The 21,612-nt window shown below is 43.5% G+C and overlaps 1 protein-coding gene across 1 annotated transcript in view; it reads left to right on the top strand.

Moving 5' to 3' along the window:
- The window catches only part of LOC121536387 (interphotoreceptor matrix proteoglycan 2-like), a 59,061-nt gene that overhangs the window by 21,538 nt on the left and 15,911 nt on the right, over positions 1-21,612 (top strand). Inside the window, exons 6-9 of the mRNA XM_045206468.1 lie at positions 2,510-2,547; positions 3,980-4,191; positions 7,920-7,978; positions 20,930-21,165. Of these exons, the coding sequence (XP_045062403.1) occupies positions 2,510-2,547; positions 3,980-4,191; positions 7,920-7,978; positions 20,930-21,165 (545 nt within the window). The remainder of the gene's footprint in view (positions 1-2,509; positions 2,548-3,979; positions 4,192-7,919; positions 7,979-20,929; positions 21,166-21,612) is intronic.

Raw genomic sequence — 21,612 nt, forward strand, 5'->3', positions numbered from 1 at the left:
AGAAATGATCAGTCTATAATTTTAATGGTAGGTTTATTTGAACAGTGAGAGACAGAATAACAACAACAAAAAATCCAGAAAAACGCATGCCAAAAATGTTTTAAATTGATTTGCATTTTAATGAGGGAAATAAATATTTGACCCCCTCTCAATCAGAAAGATTTCTGGCTCCCAGGTGTCTTTTATACAGGTAACGAGCTGAGATTTGGAGCACACTCTTAAAGGGAGTGCTCCTAATCTCAGTTTGTTACCTGTATAAAAGACACCTGTCCACAGAAGCAATCAATCAATCAGATTCGAAACTCTCCACCATGGCCAAGACCAAAGAGCTCTCCAAGGATGTCAGGGACAAGATTGTAGACCTATACAAGGCTGGAATGGGCTACAAGACCATCGCCAAGCAGCTTGGTGAGACGGTGACAACAGTTGGTGTGATTATTCCCAAATGGAAGAAACACAAAAGAACTGTCAATCTCCCTCGGCCTGGGGCTCCATGCAAGATTTCACCTCGTGGAGTTGTAATGATCATGTGAACGGTGAGGAATCAGCCCAGAACTACACGGGAGGATCTTGTCAATGATCTCAAGGCAACTGGGACCATAGTCACCAAGAAAACAATTGGTAACACACTACGCCGTGAGGGACTGAAATCCTGCAGCGCCCGCAAGGTCCCCCTGCTCAAGAAAGCACATATACAGACCCGACTGAAGTTTGCCAATGAACATCTGAATGATTCAGAGGAGAACTGGGTGAAAGTGTTGTGGTCAGATGAGACCAAAATCGAGCTCTTTCGCATCAACTCAACTCGCCGTGTTTGGAGGAGGAGGAATGCTGCCTATGACCCCAAGAACACCATACCCACCGTCAAACATGGAGGTGGAAACATTATGCTTTGGGGGTGTTTTTCTGCTAAGGGGACAGGACAACTTCACCGCATCAAAGGGACGATGGACGGGGCCTTGTACCGTCAAATCTTGGGTGAGAACCTCCTTCCCTCAGCCAGGGCATTGAAAATGGGTTGTGGATGGGTATTCCAGCATGACAATGACCCAAAACACACGGCCAAGGCAACAAAGGAGTGGCTCAAGAAGAAGCACATTAAGGTCCTGGAGTGGCCTAGCCAGTCTCCAGACCTTAATCCCATAGAAAATCTGTGGAGGGAGCTGAAGGTTCGAGTTGCCAAACGTCAGGCTCAAAACCTTTAATGACTTGGAGAAGATCTGCAAAGAGGAGTGGGACAAAATCCCTCCTGAGATGTGTGCAATCCTGGTGGCCAACTACAAGAAACGTTTGACCTCTGTGATTGCCAACAAGGGTTTTGCCAGCAAGTACTAACTCATGTTTTGCAGAGGGGTCAAATACTTATTTCCCTCATTAAAATGCAAATCAATTTATAACATTTTTGACATGCGTTTTTCTGGATTGTGTTGTTGTTATTCTGTCTCTCACTGTTCAAATAAACCTACCATTAAAATTATAGACTGATCATGTCTTTGTCAGTGGGCAAACGTACAAAATCAGCAGGGGATCAAATACTTTTCCCTCACTGTATCTCTATAGCTGCAGATACACGGTATCTATCTCTATAGCTGCAGATACATGGTATCTATCTCTATGGCTGCAGATACACAGTATCTATTTCTATGGCTGCAGATACACGGTATCTATCTCTATGGCTGCAGATACACGGTATCTATCTGTATGGTTGCAGATACACAGTATCTATCTCTATGGCTGCAGATACACGGTATCTGTCTCTATGGCTGAAGATACATGGTATCTATCTCTATGGCTGCAGACACACAGTATCTATCTCTATGGCTGCAGATACACGGTATCTATCTCTATGGCTGCAGATACACGGTATATATCTCTATGGCTGCAGATACATGGTATCTATCACTATGGCTGCAGATACACAGTGTCTGTCTCTATGGCTGCAGATACACAGTATCTATCTCTATGGCTGCAGATACACGGTATCTATCTCTATGGCTGCAGATACACAGTATCTATCTCTATGGCTGCAGATACACTGTATCTATCTCTATGGCTGCAGATACACGGTATCTATCTCTATGGCTGCAGATGCACATTATCTGTCTCTATGGCTGCAGATACACAGTATACATCTCTATGGCTGCAGATACACGGTATCTATCTCTGTGGCTGCAGATACACGGTATCTATCTCTATGGCTGCAGATACACGGTATCTATCTCTATGGCTGATGATACACAGTATCTATCTCAATGGCTGCAGATACACGATATCCATCTCTATGGCTGCAGATACACGGTATCTATCTCTATGGCTGATGATACACGGTATCGATCTCTATGGCTGCAGATACACGGTATCTATCTCTATGGCTGCAGATACATGTAGAAGAACACCACACATCGTTATGTGCTTCTTAAACTATTTTAAGAAAAAAAATATATAATTTGATTTGATTGGATCTGTGAGTGAAACTTCTTAACTGTGAGTGACTCTTGTTGTTCCACAGCACCCCGACTCCAGCAACAGAACAGGAGGCTCTAGGAGGTCAGTGTCATGCACACACACACACACACACACACTCTTTTACCCCTTCTTTATCCCTCTATCCTTTCTCTCTGTTACCTCTTTCTCTCTTTTCCTCTCTCTCTCCCCCATCTCCCTCTCTCTGCTGTGTGACGTGTACAGACCAGTAATAGCCCACTATAGCTGTCTAATCCACATTAGTAAGCAGAGCATCCACAGAGTTCACTCACACCAGCCAACCCCCCTGGCTATTGATGTCTTGCATATGGGCTTAAGCCAAGCAATGCCTCTGACTATCGACGTCTTGCGGTACACATAGGGCTGTGGCGGTCATGACATTTCAATTAACATAAACACGTTTAGCATCTCCAGGCCTCCATGCATGCAAGCCGCATACAAAAGTCTAATAAATCAATTTAATATATGCATTATGGGGTATTGTGTGTAGATTGATAAGCTGATTTGTTTTTTTTCAATCAATTTTAGAATAAGGTTGTAACATAGCAAAATGTGGAAAAAGTCAAGGTGTCTGAATATTTTCCGAAGGCTAGACCAATTAAGTACCAAAGACATCTTAAATCAGTAAAAAAAATGAATGCAAATCTGCTGTGTGTAAACAGCGGTAGGCTATGTATTGTATAATGGCACAATCATTTATTTTTATTGAGGTTTTGGGGGGGGGCTTGGACTCATATACTGTATAGGCCTTTGCGTATGCATAAGTTCTAATATGCATATGGGTGTTTTGAATGAATCATCACCTTAGAAAGTGCTGTCCATTTAGTTGTTTAGCTTTGAAACAACATCCACAATGACCATGTTTTCCACTCAGTTTCAACCTGTTGATCTTTCTTTAAATTGATCAATCACAGTGAGGTGAGTTTTAAAAGCATGATACTGTTTTGATGCTAAGTGTTTTACTTGATTTTCGATTGCATTTGCATTGATGTCAGAGTGGTTAGAGGGACAATAGAGCCCTGAGTACCAGGCTATTAGGACCTGATGGCCGTTAGCAAGTTGGGTACTACCAACACATGTCCAGAGTGCATAAGAGGAGATTACCATGACTCAATGGTCACGTGGAATTTTGCTGCGGTCATGACTCATGACTCCCTGTGTGGCAGTAATATGGTCACCTCAACAGCCCTAGGTACACATACCAGGATTTGTCTAAAGAACATACTGATCTGGGTCCATGCTACTGGTCTGAATTCTTAGCATTAAAACGAAAGCACAGACCAGTATTGAAGTTGACGATAATCCGTTTTTTTCAATCCGGGGGTCCCACAACTTTGTGCAGTTTTTTTGTTCCAGACCATTACTAATGTACCTGAGTCAGCTAATTAACTAATTATAAAGAGCTTGATTAAGTTGAATCAGACACCAGTGCTGTAAGAAAAGTGTTGCTTTCGTAAAAACACCAACCTTTGCCCTTTCACTCCCTAACCCCCAGAGGTCATCAGTGAGTTCACCATAGAAGGGACAGAGGTGGAGCTTCCTACAGAACCCACCAATGACATAGAGGTGTTGGCTCTGCCCACGCGGGCCCAGCTGGAGCAGGTGGTGGAGCTGAGTATCCTGCTGAAGGGAGAGAGGTACAGCGATGCTCTCAGAGACCCTGCCAGCCTCCAGTACCAGACACTCAACCAGCAGTTCACTGACAAGGTACGGCTCAATACATTGCTACAATGGGAAAAGATTAGTGTCACAGTTTGATGTTTATGCCAATACATACAATGGGAAAAGACGAGTGTCACAGGGTTGACATTTTTCTGGTTTATCTAATCTCTCTCCCCGAAAGACAGGCAGGCAGGCAGACAGAAAGACAGGCAGGCAGACAGAAAGACAGGCAGACAGTTTCAAGTCAATATTCAATAATTCATAACAAGGCTCTTAGTTTCTTGAACTGCAAGACCATTGTGTCCAATGAAGGTCAACATTTATTTTGGGTCGAGTGACTTCAAATTTCATGTGCCGGGTCATTACGGTCCACTGGTCATGAGTATGTACAATTTGGGAAGATTAAACCTTTTTAACCCATCGAAACCACCCCTATGATCCACAATTAAGTAATTTCCTGTAATCGCAGGAAGCTGAAATTCAATGGGACACTTTTTAACGATGCCCTGCGTTTCAAGTCTTTACATTAAGCATTTACCGTTCTACAGAGGATGGAAGACAGTGTTTTTGTGTAACTGCAGGGAGAGAATGAAGGACAATGTTGAGGATTAATTAAGACACTTCCTGTTGCCACAGGAAGCTGAACCTCAACACTGGGCATCCCTATAAGGTCACGATTGGATGTGTGCAAGGATGGTTAGCTAGCTCAATCGCAGTCAACGGGGGTATTATAGTTATGTGAGGGCTGGAGGTAATACTTTTCTATGGAAGAAAGGCCTTGTTCACGGTGGGACCAAGTTTTCACTGTTTTCACATGGTAGGCTTGCGTTCATCGGGAGCATCTGTTGAACATACCATACGTGAATTTTGCTTCTAGCCTCAACTGTTCTGCCGATGTCACTCAAAAGCACATTAACTCTAGGTCAGTCTTCAAGTGAGGCCTACCTTTCTGCCATGTAGTGGGGAAAGGGGCAAATTAATGAATTGATCATCAACCCTAATTCTAACCCTGACCCTAACCCTTGTTTCATCTCCACATCTTGGCTCAACCCTAATCCTAGCCATAACCCTAACATGAACTTCTTGTCCACATCCCGGCTCAACCCTAACTCCAAAAGCTGAGCCAAGATGTGGAGGGCTACGTGTTAGGGTTATGGCTGGGGTTCAGTTTGGGGTTCAGCCAGGATGTGGACAGCTGGGTTAGGGTTAGGTTTAGAGTTTGTCTGTCTTCCTGCCTGCCTGCCTGCCTCTCTCTCTCTCTCTCTCTCTCTCTCTCTCTCTCTCTCTTCTCTCTCTCTCTCTCTCTCTCTCTCTCTCTCTCTCTCTCTCTCTCTCTCTCTCTCTCTCTCTCTCTCTCTGTCTGTCTGTGGATCTGTCTGTCTGTCTGAATGTCTGTCTGTCTGAGTCACCAATTTACCCATTGCAGCTCTATTACCAACTTTTTTGCCTTGAATGCAATGTATTGACTTATGCGCCAATACCCTTGATGCATATCTATGCGTCAATATCCTGTCTGTGAAGGTGTGAAAGTGGAGAGAAAGTTGGAGGTAGGAGAGAGAGGTGGGAGAGAGAGGTGGGAGAGAGAGGAGGGAGAGAGAGGTCGGAGAGAGAGGTGGGAGAGAGAGGAGGGAGAGAGAGGTGGGAGAGAGAGGTGGGAGAGAGAGGAGGGAGAGAGAGGTGGGAGAGAGAGGAGGGAGAGAGAGGAGGGAGAGAGAGGTGGGAGAGAGAGGTGGGAGAGAGAGGAGGGAGAGAGAGGTGGGAGAGAGAGGTGGGAGAGAGAGGTGGGAGAGAAATAGTATAGATGAGGGGGGAAAGAAGGAGGGAGATAAAATGGAGAGGGGGAGGAGGGAGAGAGAGAGATAGAGGGGAGACCGAGAGAGAGAGGGTGAAGGAGGGAGGGGGGAAAGAGAGAGCGAGAGGAGAAAGAGATAGAAGAGAGCGAGAGAGGAGGGTGTCATGTCTGTGAAGCCTTTCTCTATCAAACCTGTGACACTCGTCTTTTCCCATTGACTGCAATTAATTGACATAAACATCAACCCTGTGAAAATCATACTTTCCCACTGACTGCAATGTACTGAGAAAAATGTAAACCCTGTGACACTCGTCTTTTCCCATTAACAGCAATGTATTGAGAAAAACGTTAGCTGCATTTCTTTGTGCAAAAAACGTGCCAGAATGACGTTTTAAGGCTGCTAATGGGCTCTTCCTTTCTCTTTCATTGTTCCCTCTCGCATTTCTCCACTTCACTCCTTTACAGTACACCTCTTATTTCCTCCACTCTATCCTCCTCCTTTCTCACAATCCTTTCATCTCGTTCCTCCTGTCATTCCAGATCTCCCCTCATCCTCCCTCACCCCTTCTCTCCCTCCTCTTTTTCCTCTTCAGGCTTCTCATAACCCTTCACTTTGTTTGTAGGCTTTGAGGCTATAGTTATTTATTGTTAATTTTAACACACACAGTCAGGGCACTATAAAGAACCCACACAGTTGGGCAGGATTTCAAACTAGGCATACTTTGTGTGAAAAGATGCTGAAAGTTACAGTTTATAATGTGGTTTGAGGCCACAAGAGAGGCAGGACACACACACACACACACACACACACACACACACACACAGATAACTTTCCTCCACCATCGAGGCTTTTTGACTGAGAACAATTGGGTCAGACATTTTACTGCTGCTGGGAAAATAAGATGTTTTTGACTCTCCCCTGGAAGCCATTAATGTACTCATTATTACTCTGTCCATAGCCGCGGGAAGTCGTTTGCAGATGAGGGTTCTGAGAATGATTGGGGGGGCTATGGACTGAGCTTTTAATAACGGACTATTAAAAGCCCAGTGCACTAGTTTTGTGTAAAAAAAGATATAACTTTTTTGAAATATTATTTATTATTATTATGATTTTTCAGGGGGTGACTCTATGACTCTGTCTTAAACTGTATCCCTCCGTGTATAGAAAGAAGGAGAGAGATTGACAAGGAAAGAAGGAGAGAGATAAAAGAGGGACGGACATGTTTGGAAAAACACAATCTGACAACTGAAGAAGTAGGCTGTGTCACCAAGTGTGTCAGAATAATAGTGATTGCGAAGGCAGGGTATTTGCCGCATTGATTGGGAAAGGTAGAAGAGGGTGTAATGGCAGGCTTGTTGACACTATTAAACGTAATTGAACTTTTTCACTGAGGAGGTATTCCACAATGCTGGGTCAATGAGTCAGCAAAACAATGGTTCTCTTCACAAAACGCTCACTAACAACTCCAACAGTGCAGTAGTATCTAACAATATACAACAATACACAACAATACACAACAATACACAACAATACACAACAATACACAACAATACACAAGAATCTAAAAGGAAAATAATGGAATTAAAGCGGACATAAACTAGCAATATCCAAAAAAAGAGCAGAAGTAAAATAAAATAACAGTAGGGAGGCTATATATACAGGGGGGTACTGGTGCAGAGTCAATGTGCGGGGGCACCGGCTAGTTGAGGTAGTTGAAGTAATATGTACATGTGGGTAGAGTTAAAGTGACAATGCAAAAAAAAAAAAAAGCATAAATAATTAACAGAGTAGCAGCAGCGTAAAAAGATGGGGTGTTTTTTTAAATTTAGGGTTAGGTTTAGGGGTAAGGTCACAACAATGACCACTCTTAAGGGCCTTGCTGGACACTCCACCCAACAGAGGTGACCAGTGGTCTTGCCCAGAGTGAGGTGAATGCTGATGTTAACTGTTGAACTCACGTTGACCTCTTTGTGTTTGCAGATAGAAGATGCTTTGGAGGGACTGCCAGGCTTGAAGAGTGTGGCTGTGCTGGAGTTCAGGTCAGTCTCTACTGTAGTGGTGTATTAGCCTGGTCACATTTGGATGTGATTTAGTTTAGCCAACTCCATTAACTATCATTGGAATGCAATACTGTACATATGTATGGCATGACCGCAATAATCTGAAGAGTTGGCTAAAACACACACAGCTGTGTGGTGTAGGCCATTGATTTGATACATTGACCTGACCTTCACACCTGATCTTTGTCAAACATAATTTATTTAAATAAAGTATGTTTAGTAGTCCCCCTCCATGAAATCGGGGAGGGGACTGTGGATTGGTCTCCGTCCGTCTGTCCATTCGTTATTCACACGCGATATCTCATACATCACTGGCCTGATTTTGACTACAGTTTTCATGCGTCTTGTCAGAGCGATCCAGCATTTACAAAGCGAGAGGAATAACTGGGCCCAAAATCTGTCTTCTCCAGCAGGTGGCGATATTTCTTTGACACATGACGTGGAGTAGGCTACAGGGAGTGGATTAGCTAAAGAGACTGCAGGGCTCGACATTCAAGATTTACACAGGCCTACACTATTGAGCTGCTTGCTTGTCAAGACATTAACATTATTTACACAAATCATTTGTTGGTAAAATACAAAGGGCCTAATAATACTATTATGTAGTCTTGGCCTATATAATTGTTTAGAAACCAGATTTATTCCCGAAGCTGTTCATGAGCTATGTCGTTTATTTATCAGCTTAATATCAACTGTCTGGTAGTAAGTGCGCGCAACTCCGCACACAGCTGATTGGTGCACAGAAAGAAATGTGTTCTAATAAGCCCAGTCACTGCACAACATTCCTAAACATAATCTCGAGAAAATACAACAGTTTCGATTGCAATTATTAAAAAGAGCAGGATCCCAGCTTTTCAGTGCTGTATGGTTTATTTCTCAACTCAAATTTTTGCGCAATTGCCAGCGTTTTACAATCTTGAGTGTCTGGCATTACAATAAAAATAAGTAATGGAAGGAAGCCCGACGGCCATTGGAATGCATAAACGTCAAGCCTATAGAGTACACAGGAGGTTGGTGGCATCTTAATTGGGGAGGACGGGCTCATAGTAATGGTTGGAGTTTAAAGAGTGGAATGGTATTAAATACATCAAACACGTGGTTTCCATGTGTTTGATCCCATTCCATTAGCTCCGTTCCATCCTTTATTATGAGCCGTCCTCCCCTCAGTAGCCTCCACTGATAGAGTACCCCAGTATGAGTCATAATACCCATAAAATCTAGAGGTCAAACAGGGAGGTCATATTTAGAGTCTGTGATCTATTTATTTATTGTATTTTTTGTGTGTATTTTACCCCCTTTTTCTCCCCGATTTCGATTTTGTCTCATTGCTGCAACTCCCCAACGGGCTCAGGAGGTAAAGGTTGAGTCATGCGTCCTCCGAAACATGATCTGCCAAACCGCGCTTCTTAACCCGGAAGCCAGCTGCACCAATGTGTCGGAGGAAACACTGTTCACCTGACGACCGACGTCAGCCTGCAGGCGCCCGGCCCGCCACAAAGTGTCGCTAGAGCACGATGAGCCAAGTAAAGCCCCCCCGGCAAAACCCTCCCCTAACCCAGACGACGCTGGGCCAATTATGCGCCGCCCTATGGGACTGCCGATCACGGCCGGTTGTGATACAGCCCGGGATTGAACCCGGGTCTGTAGTGACACCTCTAGCACTGCGATGCAGTGCCTTAGACCGCTGTGCCACTCGGGAGGCCTGTGATCTAGTTTTTATTTGTTTTCATGCAGACTTCAGAAGGATGCCCAAGGGTGAGTATAGGCCCTTAACAGCAGTCCTGTATGTGTATAGTCAGTAGGCTAGTAATCTAACCCTAGGTCTGTGGTTAAGGATAACCTAGTCCTGAGAGTGTGTATGTCTGTTTGTGTGTGTCCGTACTTGTGTACATAAGCAACAATTTACATTTAAACAGATACAGTACTATGGTACAAAATGCATACAGTGAGGGAAAAAAGTATTTGAACCCCTGCTGATTTTGTACGTTTGCCCACTCACAAAGACAAGATCAGTCTATAATTTTAATGGTAGGTTTATTTGAACAGTGAGAGACAGAATAACAACAACAAAATCGAGAAAAATGCATGTCAAAAATGTTATAAATTGATTTGCATTTTAATGAGGGAAATAAGTATTTGACCCCCTCTCAATCAGAAAGATTTCTGGCTCCCATGTGTCTTTTATACAGGTAACGAGCTGAGATTAGGAGCACACTCTTAAAGGGAGTGCTCCTAATCTCAGCTTGTTACCTGTATAAAAGACACCTGTCCACAGAAGCAATCAATCAATCAGATTCCAAACTCTCCACCATGGCCAAGACCAAAGAGCTCTCCAAGGATGTCAGGGACAAGATTGTTAACCTACACAAGGCTGGAATGGGCTACAAGACCATCGCCAAGCAGCTTGGTGAGAAGGTGACAACAGTTGGTGAGATTATTCGCAAATGGAAGAAACACAAAAGACCTGTCAATCTCCCTCGGCCTGGGGCTCTATGCAAGATCTCACCTCGTGGAGTTGCAATGATCATGAGAACGGTTCAAATAAACCTACCATTAAAATGATAGACTGATAATTTCTTTGTCAGTGGGCAAACGTACAAAATCAGCAGGGGATCAAATACTTTTTTCCCTCACTGTATCAGCCAATTCAAATCGTTGATTTACTTGCAGGCAACAGAAAGCTAAATTGTAGCTGGTCCCATCAGATAACATGGCACACGTCAGCCATATGCTAAAGATGTCACTGTGTCACGTTGTATACTGATAGAAGACAGGCGCAGGAATACGTAATAGTTTTTTTTATTATTCAACCCAACATATGGTATGTCATGGAAAACGACATGGACGAAGCCCAAAACGTATATATATATATATCACAGGGCTGTAACCCAAACAAAAGAGCGAGGTGTAAACCAATTACTCGGCATGTAAACTGTAATACAATGTACTCACGAGACCAACGGACATAGGACAATAATCGATGAGGACAATGGGGAACAGAGGGCACATATATACACATACTAATCAGGGGGAATGGGAACCAGGTGTGCGTAATGAGACAAGACAGTCTGGGGTTGGTGGGCCCCGTGTAGCTCAGTTGGTAGAGCGTGGCGTTTGCAACGCCAGGGTTGTGGGTTCGATTCCCACGGGGGGGGGGGCAGTATGAAAAATGTATGCACTCACTAACTGTAAGTCGCTCTGGATAAGAGCGTCTGCTAAAATGACTAAAATGTAAAACAATGTGGTAATGAACCAGGTCAGTGACGCCTAGAAGGCCGGTGACGTAGACCTCCGGAGCTGGTGAACAGAATGAGCAGCAGTACCGGGGGGATCCGTGACACACTGATTATATCCTGGCACAAATTCTTCATCAGCCTATCAAAGATCTTAGACTTTGTATCCACCAACCAATGGCATTTCTTAAAATAGGTCAATCCTAGCCACTAGAGGGATATTTTAAACCTACAAATTCAAGGTTTACTTTTGTTCCGTTGGTCTGTGACAAAATGTTGTGTGCCAATATTGCATTGATGCATCCTTGACTAGGCTACTAGCTACTACTAACGGTAGACAACACTTTCACATTTTTGCATATATGACAAAATACTACGTTTTTGTTTATCTGTTTCACACACATTCATGTGCTTTTATGGAAAAAAAGATAAATGAGGTCCTTACAACATGTACATTTATCGTTCATTATAAAAAAAACAAAGAGCCTTGTGGATTTGTCAAATAGCAGTCATCTATGGCGAGGGGTTCCCAACTCTTTCAAACTTTTCTATGGGCACAATACTGCCATCTGTAGGATGGTAACAAGAGTGTAAACTACAATCTTACTGTACACATTGTAATGCTCATCCTCCTCGAGTCAAAAGACGCATATGTGACAAAGCAGATTATAAATGTTTTTCATATAAAACGTTGTAGGCCTACATTTAGGTGTACACGTCCATGTAATATTGCTTATGCAATATTATTAGCTTATCAAATGTTATTTGTCACATGCTTCGTAAACAACTAACAGTGAAATGCTTACTTACAGGTTTTCCAACAATGCAGAGTTAAAGATCAAATAGAAATAGTGACACAAGGAATAGATACACAATAAATAACGAACAACAATTATGAGTAAAAATAACATGGCTATACACAGGGAGCACCAGTACTGAGTCAATGTGCAGGGGTACTAATTGAGGTAGCTATGTACATATACAGTGGGGAGAACAAGTATTTGATACACTGCCGATTTTCCTACTTACAAAGCATGTAAAGGTCTGTAATTTTGATCATAGATACACTTCAACTGTGAGAGATGGAATCTAAAACAAAAATCCAGAAAATCACATTGTATGATTTTTAAGTAATTAATTTGCATTTTATTGCATGACATAAGTATTTGATCACCTACCAACCAGTAAGAATTCCGGCTCTCACAGACCTGTTAGTTTTTCTTTAAGAAGCCCTCCTGTTCTCCACTCATTACCTGTATTAACTGCACCTGTTTGAACTTGTTACCTGTATAAAAGACACCTGTCCACACACTCAATCAAACAGACTCCAACCTCTCCACAATGGCCAAGACCAGAGAGCTGTGTAAGGACATCAGGGATAAAATTGTAGACCTGCACAAGGCTGGGATGGACTACAGGACAATAGGCAAGCAGCTTGGTGAGAAGGCAACAACTGTTGGCGCAATTATTAGAAAATGGAAGAAGTTCAAAATGACGGTCAATCACCCTCGGTCTGGGGCTCCATGCAAGATCTCACCTCGTGGGGCATCAATGATCATGAGGAAGGTGAGGGATCAGCCCAGAACTACACGGCAGGTCCTGGTCAATGACCTGAAGAGAGCTGGGACCACAGTCTCAAAGAAAACCATTAGTAACACACTACGCCGTCATGGATTAAAATCCTGCAGCGCACGCAAGGTCCCCCTGCTCAAGCCAGCGCATGTCCAGGCCCGTCTGAAGTGTGCCAATGACCATCTGGATGATCCAGAGGAGGAATGGGAGAAGGTCATGTGGTCTGATGAGACAAAAATAGAGCTTTTTGGTCTAAACTCCACTCGGGAGTTTGGAGGAAGAAGAAGGATGAGTACAACCCCAAGAACACCATCCCAACCGTGAAGCATGGAGGTGGAAACATCATTCTTTGGGGATGCTTTTCTGCAAAGGGGACAGGACGACTGCACCGTATTGAGGGGAGGATGGATTGGGCCATGTATCGCGAGATCTTGGCCAACAACCTCCTTCCCTCAGTAAGAGCATTGAAGATGGGTCGTGGCTGGGTCTTCCAGCATGACAACGACCTGAAACACACAGCCAGGGCAACTAAGGAGTGGCTCCATAAGAAGCATCTCAAGGTCTTGGAGTGGCCTAGCCAGTCTCCAGACCTGAACCCAATAGAAAATCTATGGAGGGAGCTGAAAGTCCGTATTGCCCAGCGACAGCCCCTGAAACCTGAAGGATCTGGAGAAGGTCTGTATGGAGGAGTGGGCCAAAATCCCTGCTGCAGTGTGTGCAAACCTGGTCAAGACCTACAGGAAACTTATGATCTCTGTAATTGCAAACAAAGGTTTCTGTACCAAATATAAAGTTCTGCTTTTCTGATGTATCAAATACTTATGTCATGCAATAAAATGCAAATTAATTACTTAAAAATCATACAATGTGATTTTCTGGAAATTACAGACCTCTACATGCTTTGTAAGTAGGAAAACCTGCAAAATCGGCAGTGTATCAAATACTTGTTCTCCCCACTGTAGGTAGGGGTAAAGTGAATAGGAAACAGGATAGATGATAGACTGAGCTGTAGCATAAGCAATATTACATGGACGAGTACACCTAAATGTAGGCCTACAACGTTTTATATGAAAAACATTTATAATCTGCTTTGTCACATATGCGTCTTTTGACTCGAGGAGGATGAGCATTACAATTTGTGAGTGTGGGTAGTGTTCAGTGTGTGTAACCTCCCGAGTGGCGCAGTGGTCGAAGGCACTGCATCGCAGTGCTAGCTGTGCCACTAGAGATCCTGGTTCGAATCCAGGTTCTGCTATAGCCGGCCGCAACCGGGAGACCAATGTGGCGGCGCACAATTGGCCCAGCGTCGTCCAGGGTAGGGGAAGGAATGGCCGGCAGGGAGGTAGCTCAGTTGGTAGAGCATGGCGTTTGCAATGCCAGGGTTGTGGGTTCGATTCCCACGGGGGACCAGTATGAAAATAAAATTAAAATAATGTATGCACTAACTGTAAGTCGCTCTGGATAAGAGCGTCTGCTAAATGACGTAAATGTAAAAACAAAACAAAGGGTGTGTGCATAGAGTCAGTGCAAGAGAGTTAGTAAAAAACAAAGGTAAATGCAGGCAGTCCAGGTAGCCATTTAATTAGCTATTTAGCAGCCTTGCTTAGCAGTCTTATGGCTTGGGGATAGAAGCTGTTCAGGGTCCTGTTGGTTCCAGACTTGGTGCACTGGTAACGCTTGCCGTGCAGTAGCAGAGAGAACAGTCTATAGCTTGGGTGGCTAGAGTCTTTTACATTGTTTTTGGGCCTTCCTCTGACACCGCCATGTATAGAGGTCCTGGCTGGCAGGGAGCAGGGAGGTACTCACCACCCTCTGTAGGGCCTTGCGGTCGGGTGCCTTGCTGTTGCCGTACCAAGCAGTGATGCAGCCAGTCAAATCAAATCAAATCACATTTTATTGGCCACATGCACCGAATACAACAGGTGCAGACATTACAGTGAAATGCTTACTTACAGCCCTTAACCAACAAGATGCTCTCAATGGTGCAGCTGTAGAACTTTTTGAGGACCTGAGGGCCCATGCCAAATCTTTTCACTTCCTGACTGTGGTGGTCTGCTTGAAAAAAGTTGACATTACAGACCGGGTCAGGGATAGGTAGAGAATGTAAGTGAAGACACTTGCCAGCTGGTCAGCTCATGCTCTGAGTACGCGTCCTGGTATTCCGTCTGGCCCCGTGGCCTTGCAAATGTTAACCTGTTGAAAGGTCTTACTCACATCAGTTACGGAAAGCAATATCACACAGTCATCCGGAACAGCTGGTGCTCTCATGCATAGTTCAGTGTTGCTTGCCTCGAAGCGAGCATAGAAGGCATTTAGCTCATCTGGTAGGCTTGCGTCACTGGGCAGCTTGCGGCTGGGCTTCCCTTTGTAATCTGTGATAGTTTGTAAGCCCTGCCACATCCGTTGAGTGTCAGAACCGGCGTAGTAGGATTCGATCTTAGTCCTGTATTGACACTTTGCCTGTTTGATGGCTCGTCAGAGGTCGTGGCGTGATTTCTTATAAGGATCCGGATTAGTGTCCCTCTCCTTGAAAGCGGCAGCTCTAGCCTTTAGATGTTGCCTGTAATCCATGGCTTTTGGATGGGGTATGTACGTACGGTCACTGTGGGGACAACGTCATCAATGCACTTATTAATGAAGTCTGTGACTGATGTGGTAAACTCCTCAATGTTATCGAATGAATCCCGGAACATATTCCAATCTGTGCCAGTGAAATAATCCTGTCGCTTAGCATCCACTTCATTGGACCACTTCCGTATTGAGCACATCACTGGTACGTGCTGTTTGAGTTTTTTCTTGGAAGCAGGAAGATAGAGTTATGGATTGATTTGCCAAAAGGAGGGTGACGGAGGGCCTTGTATGCTTTTCTATGTGTGGAATAAGGGTGATCTAGAGTTTTGTCACCTCTAGTTGCACAGGTGACATGCTCGTAAAAACGAGGTAAAAAAATGTCAGTTTACCTGCATTAAAATCACTGACCACGAGAAACACATTAGCAATGTGTTGTGTGCAAAGCTGAAGAAAGAGATAGCTCCTTATTAAATCAATTCATAATCTTCATCTTCAAGCTGTTGACTGTATAGGCATCCCTTTTCAACACACTAACACGATACATGTAAATCTACATTTCAAAGGGGGGGAAAAAACTAATGTGAGATTCGAACCCTTGTCACAATCTGCGACAATTACATGGACTAGGCACTTCAGTCAGTCAAATACACCTGATAGTTGCTTTGATGATCAGAATGTGCTGTTTGACTGAGGTATGTTAAGGACACTTCCATGTCCAACCACGTCAACGATTATATATTATATGAGTACATAATCAGTGCTACTTGGTGAGGTTAGCATAGGGCTAACGTGTGCCATGTTAACTGATGGGACCAGCTACAATTTATCCTTCTGTCACGTGCAAGTAAATCAACGATTTTAATTGGCTGATACGCATTTTGTGCTGGAGCACCTATTTAAATGTGTGTGTTTGTGTGTGTGTATATGTGTTTGTGTGTGTGTCTGAGGGTCATGCGGGATCCATGCTGGCTTTATCTGTAAGTGTGGGTAGGTTCGTGTGAAGTTATGTGAAGCTGTGGTGATACCCATAGACTTCCAGTCATTGGCTTGCGAAACTACCTCTAACTTCCTTCATACTGGACACAGAGACATAAAAATGGTATCCACGAGTTCATCTAACTCTGGGGAAGTAGATAAAGGGCCTCATTGCCAAAATCCTGAAGTATCCCTTTAATGGTGTTAGGGGGGTCGGTCACCTGGTAAGAAGGATAAGGGCAGGGTTTGACAATTAACCAGCTGCTTCGTAACCCCAACCCAGCAGAGGAGCTCATCTCTGGGGCTTTATGGCTGCTACCTAACCCCAGCCCAGAAGAGGAGCTCATCTTTGGGGCTTTATGCCTGCTACCTAAACCCAACCCAGGAGAGGAGCTTATCTCTGAGGCTTTATGCCCACTGCAATCAACTCCCTGGCCTGTCACTGTCAACCATTGGGAGAGACAGATATGGAGAGATGCAAGCACACACACACACAGACACACCCACACACACACATGCACGCACACATGCTCGAGTCATGCAGCAGTCCTCTGCTCATGCAATTACGTGGGACTTTACTAAGAAAAGCCTTGCCCTCTTCTGAGTTGTGATCCCAGATTCCCAGGTCAGCAGTGCTACAGTATGGGACTGACACGAGCTGAGAAGTAGGGCCATCTGCACACCTGGTATCTGCAGGTGCAGCAGAAGAGTATAAAAGAACATCAACTCATTAAACACTTGGATTCTGAATGTTGTCATATCCTTTTCCCAGTTTGAGCTGACAGCAGGAAAACTGGGATCTGGGATGTGGTGGTGCAGTGGGGCGATTACAGGCACGTGCCTCATACTGGGCCAAGACAAGCCTGCTGAGAGATCTAGGTCACAGGGAGAATAGAAGGGCTCCCTGAAGCCATATGAAGTCTGATAGATGGCTTTTTCCACACTGTCAGGTTCCACATCAAGAGTCTTTTCTGGGTGTTTTGTCATGTTTATGACCATATTGATCACTTGGGTGGCTGGGCTGGTTGGATGGAAGTCATGGAAGTTATAGACGATGCTCCATGCGGGTGTAAATCTGGCGTAAATCTATCACACTACCATCTCTCATGTGAGAATAGTAAATCAAAGTACTGTGTTTGGAACTCTACTCTTTCCAGAGAAACTGCTTTCCTCTTAGAGACTATGTTTCTAGCTAATCACATTATATACAGTAGATTAATAAACTGATCAATAAAATGATGTATCAATTGAATGTGAAATTTGCTGATTTTTCCTTGGGTGTATGGGTGGATAGATGTTGATGGTGGAGGGATGGATGGATATACAGTACCAGTCAAAAGTTTGGACACACCTACTCATTCAAGGGTTTTTCTTTATTTTTCCTATTTTTTACATTGTAGAATAATAGTGAAGACATCAAAACTATGAAATAACACATATGGAATCATGTAGTAAGCAAAAAAGTGTTAAACAAATGAAAATATATTTTATATTTGAGATTCTTCAAATAGCCACCCTTTGCCTTGATGACAGCTTTGCACACTCTTGGCATTCTCTCAACCAGCTTCACCTGGAATGCTTTTCCAACAGTCTTGAAGGAGTTCCCACATATGCTGAGCACTTTTTGGCTGCTTTTCCTTCACTCTGCCATCGACTCATCCCAAACCATCTCAATTGGGTTGAGGTCGGGGAATTGTGGAAGCCAGGTCATCTGATGCAGCACTCCATCACTCTCCTTCTTGGTAAAATAGCCCTTACACAGCCTGGAGGTGTGTTGGGTCATTGTCCTGTTGAAAAACAAATGATACTCCCACTAAGCCCAAACCAGATGGGATGGCGTATCGCTGCAGAATACTGTGGTAGCCATGCTGGTTAAGTGTGCCTTGAATTTTTAATAAATCCCAAACCATAATACCTCCTCCTCCATGCTTTACGGTGGGAAATACACATGCGGAGATCATCCGTTCACCCACACCTCGTCTCACAAAGACACGGCGGTTTGAACCCAAAATCTCCAATTTGGACTCCATACCAAAGGACACATTTCCGCCGGCCTAATATCCATTGCTCGTGTTTCTTGGCCCAAGCATTTCTCTTTTTGTTATTGGTGTCCTTTAGTAGTGGTTTCTTTGCAGCAATTCGATCATGAAGGCCTGATTCACACAGTCCCCTCTGCAGTTGATGTTGAGATGTGTCTGTTACTTGAACTCTGTGAAGCATTTATTTGGCTAGTAACTCTAATGACTTTATCCTCTGCAGCAGAGGTACAGTTGAAGTCGGAAGTTTACATACACCTTAGCAAAATACATTTAAACTCAGTTTTTCACAATTCCTGACATTTAATCCTAGTAAAAATGGACTATCTTAGGTCAGTTAGGATCACCACTTTATTTAAAAAGAATGTGAAATGTCAGAATAGTAGAGAGAGATTTATTTCAGCTTTTATTTATTTCATCACATTCCTAGTGGGTCAGAAGTTTACATACACTCAATTAGTATTTGGTAGCATTGCCTTTAAATTGTTTAACTTGGGTCAAACGTTCCGGGTAGCCTTCCACAAGCTTCCCACAATAAGTTGGGTGAATTTTGGCCCATTCCTCCTGACAGAGCTGGTGTAACTGAGTCAGGTTTGTAGGCCTCCTTGCTCGCACACGCTTTTTCAGTTCTGCCCCCAAATGTTCTATAGGATTGAGGTCATGGCTTTGTGATGGCCACTCCAATACCTTGACTTTGTTGTCCTTAAGCCATTTTGCCACAACTTTGGAAGTATGCTTGGGGTCATTGTCCATTTGGAAGATCCATTTGCGTCCAAGCTTTAACTTCCTGACTGATGTCTTGAGATGTTGCTTCAATATATCCACATAATTTTTATTCCTCATGATGCCATCTATTTTGTGAAGTGCACCAGTCCCTCCTGCAGCAAAGCACCCCCACAGCATGATGCTGCCACCCCCGTGCTTCACGGTTGGGATGGTGGTCTTCGGCTTGCAAGCTATCCCCTTTTTCCTCCAAACATAACAATGGTCATTATGGCCAAACAGTTATATTTTTGTTTCATCAGACCAGAGGACATTTCTCCAAAAAGTACGATCTTTGTCCCCATGTGCAGTTGCAAACCGTAGTCTGGCTTTTTTATGGCGGTTTTGGAGCAGTGGCTTCTTCCTTGCTGAGCGGCATTTCAGGTTATGTTGATATAGGACTCGTTTTACTGTGGATATAGAGACTTTTGTATCTTTTTCCTCCAGCATCTTCACAGGGTCCTTTGCTGTTGTTCTGGGATTGATTTGCACTTTTCGCACCAAATACGTTCATCTCTAGGAGACAGAACGTGTCTCCTTCCTGAGCAGTATGATGGCTGCGTGGTCCCATGGTGTTTATACTTGCGTACTATTGTTTGTACAGATGAATGCGGTACCTTCAGGCATTTGGAAATTGCTCCCAAGGATGAACCAGACGTGGAGGTCTACCATTATTTTTTCTGATTTCTTTTGATTTTCCCATGATGTCAAGCAAAGAGGCACTGAGTTTGAAGGTAGGCCTTAAAATACATCCACAGGTACACCTCCAATTGACTCAAATGATGTCAGTTAGCCTATCAGAAGCTTCTAAAGCCATGACATCATTTCCTGGAATTTTCCAAGGTGTTTAAAGGCACAGTCAACTTAGTATATGTGAACTTCTGACCCACTGGAATTGTGATACAGTGAATTATAAGTGAAATAATCTGTCTGTAAGCAATTGTTGGAAAAATTACTTGTGTCATGCACAAAGTAGATGTCCTAACCGACGTGCCAAAACTATAGTTTGTTAACAAGAAATGTTTGGAGTGGTTAAAAAAGGAGTTTTAATGACTCCAACCTAAGTGTATGTAAACTTCTGGCTTCAACTGTAACTCTGCATCTTCCATTCCTGTGGCGGTCCTCATGAGAGCCAGTTTCATCATAGCGCTTGATGGTTTTTGCGACTACACTTGAAGAAACTTTAACATGTTCAGTATTGACTGACCTTCATGTCTTAAAGTAATGATGGACTGTTGTTTCTCTTTGCTTATTTGAGCTGTTCTTGCCATAATATGGAATTGGTGTTTTACCAAATAGGGCTATATTCTGGATACCCCCCCTACCTTGTCACAACACAACTGATTGGCTCAAACGCATTAAGAAGGAAATACATTCCACAAATTAACTTTTAAAAAGGCACACCTGTTAATTGAAATGCATTCCAGGTGACTACCTCATGAAGCTGGTTGAGAGAATGCCAAGCGTGTGCAAAGCTGTCATCAAGGCAAAGGGTGGCTATTTGAAGAATGTCAAATATAAAATATATTTTAATTTGTTTAACACTCTTTTGGTTACTACATGATTCCATAAGTGTTATTTAATAGTTTAGATGTCTCCACTATTATTCTGCAATGTAAAATAGTAAAAATAAAGAAAAACCCTTGAATGAGTAGGTGTGTCCAAACGTATATTTAATAGATTGCTAGATTGATATATTGATAGATAGATAGATTGATTGATAGCCAGATCAACTGAAATATTAACTGACTGATTTATCTATACATGTATTGCCTGTGCAGGTTGGATGGTGTGGTGGTGGTCTATGCAGTGACGGTGGAGGTGGAAGGGGAGTGGGTGAGCAGTGAGCAATTGGACTACCTGACCCTGCAGTCCAACCTGGTGGAGAACTCCTACAGAGAGGTGGAGGAGAGGCCCACAGTGGTCTACACTATCACTGACTTCAGGAACTACATCACTGAGGCCCTGCAAAATGACAACATCATCAGTGACACAACCCTGGCCCAAGTAGAGAGTGGTAAGACATACAGCACTACCCAACACTACCTTACAATACACTGTCTATACACTAACATACACAGCAAAACCGCTATACACAGTACTCTGGCACTGTAGCCAGACTAACTATGAGTGGTAAAATATACATTATAAACCGGGTGGTTCGAGCCCTGAATGCTGATTAGCTGAAAGCCTTGATATATTTAAGTGATAATGCCAGAGAAGCCGGTGTTTGGAGGATATATTGGCACGGGTGTTGTTAGGCCTGAGACAAAGTCGAGGGCATTATCACTTTTAAAGGGTTACCAACATATTCAAATAATGATTGAAACATTTTTATAAAAAATTATATTTTTATGAATTTATTCATATATTTCATCCTTCCATGAGATATAGTCCCGACACAAATCTAGGGTTACTACCCAAGCCGGCTGGTCGTTCGTTCTATCGGTTCGGTTGCCAGAGA

This window comes from Coregonus clupeaformis, chromosome 23, assembly GCF_020615455.1.
Source record: "Coregonus clupeaformis isolate EN_2021a chromosome 23, ASM2061545v1, whole genome shotgun sequence".
Lineage (NCBI taxonomy): Eukaryota > Metazoa > Chordata > Actinopteri > Salmoniformes > Salmonidae > Coregonus > Coregonus clupeaformis.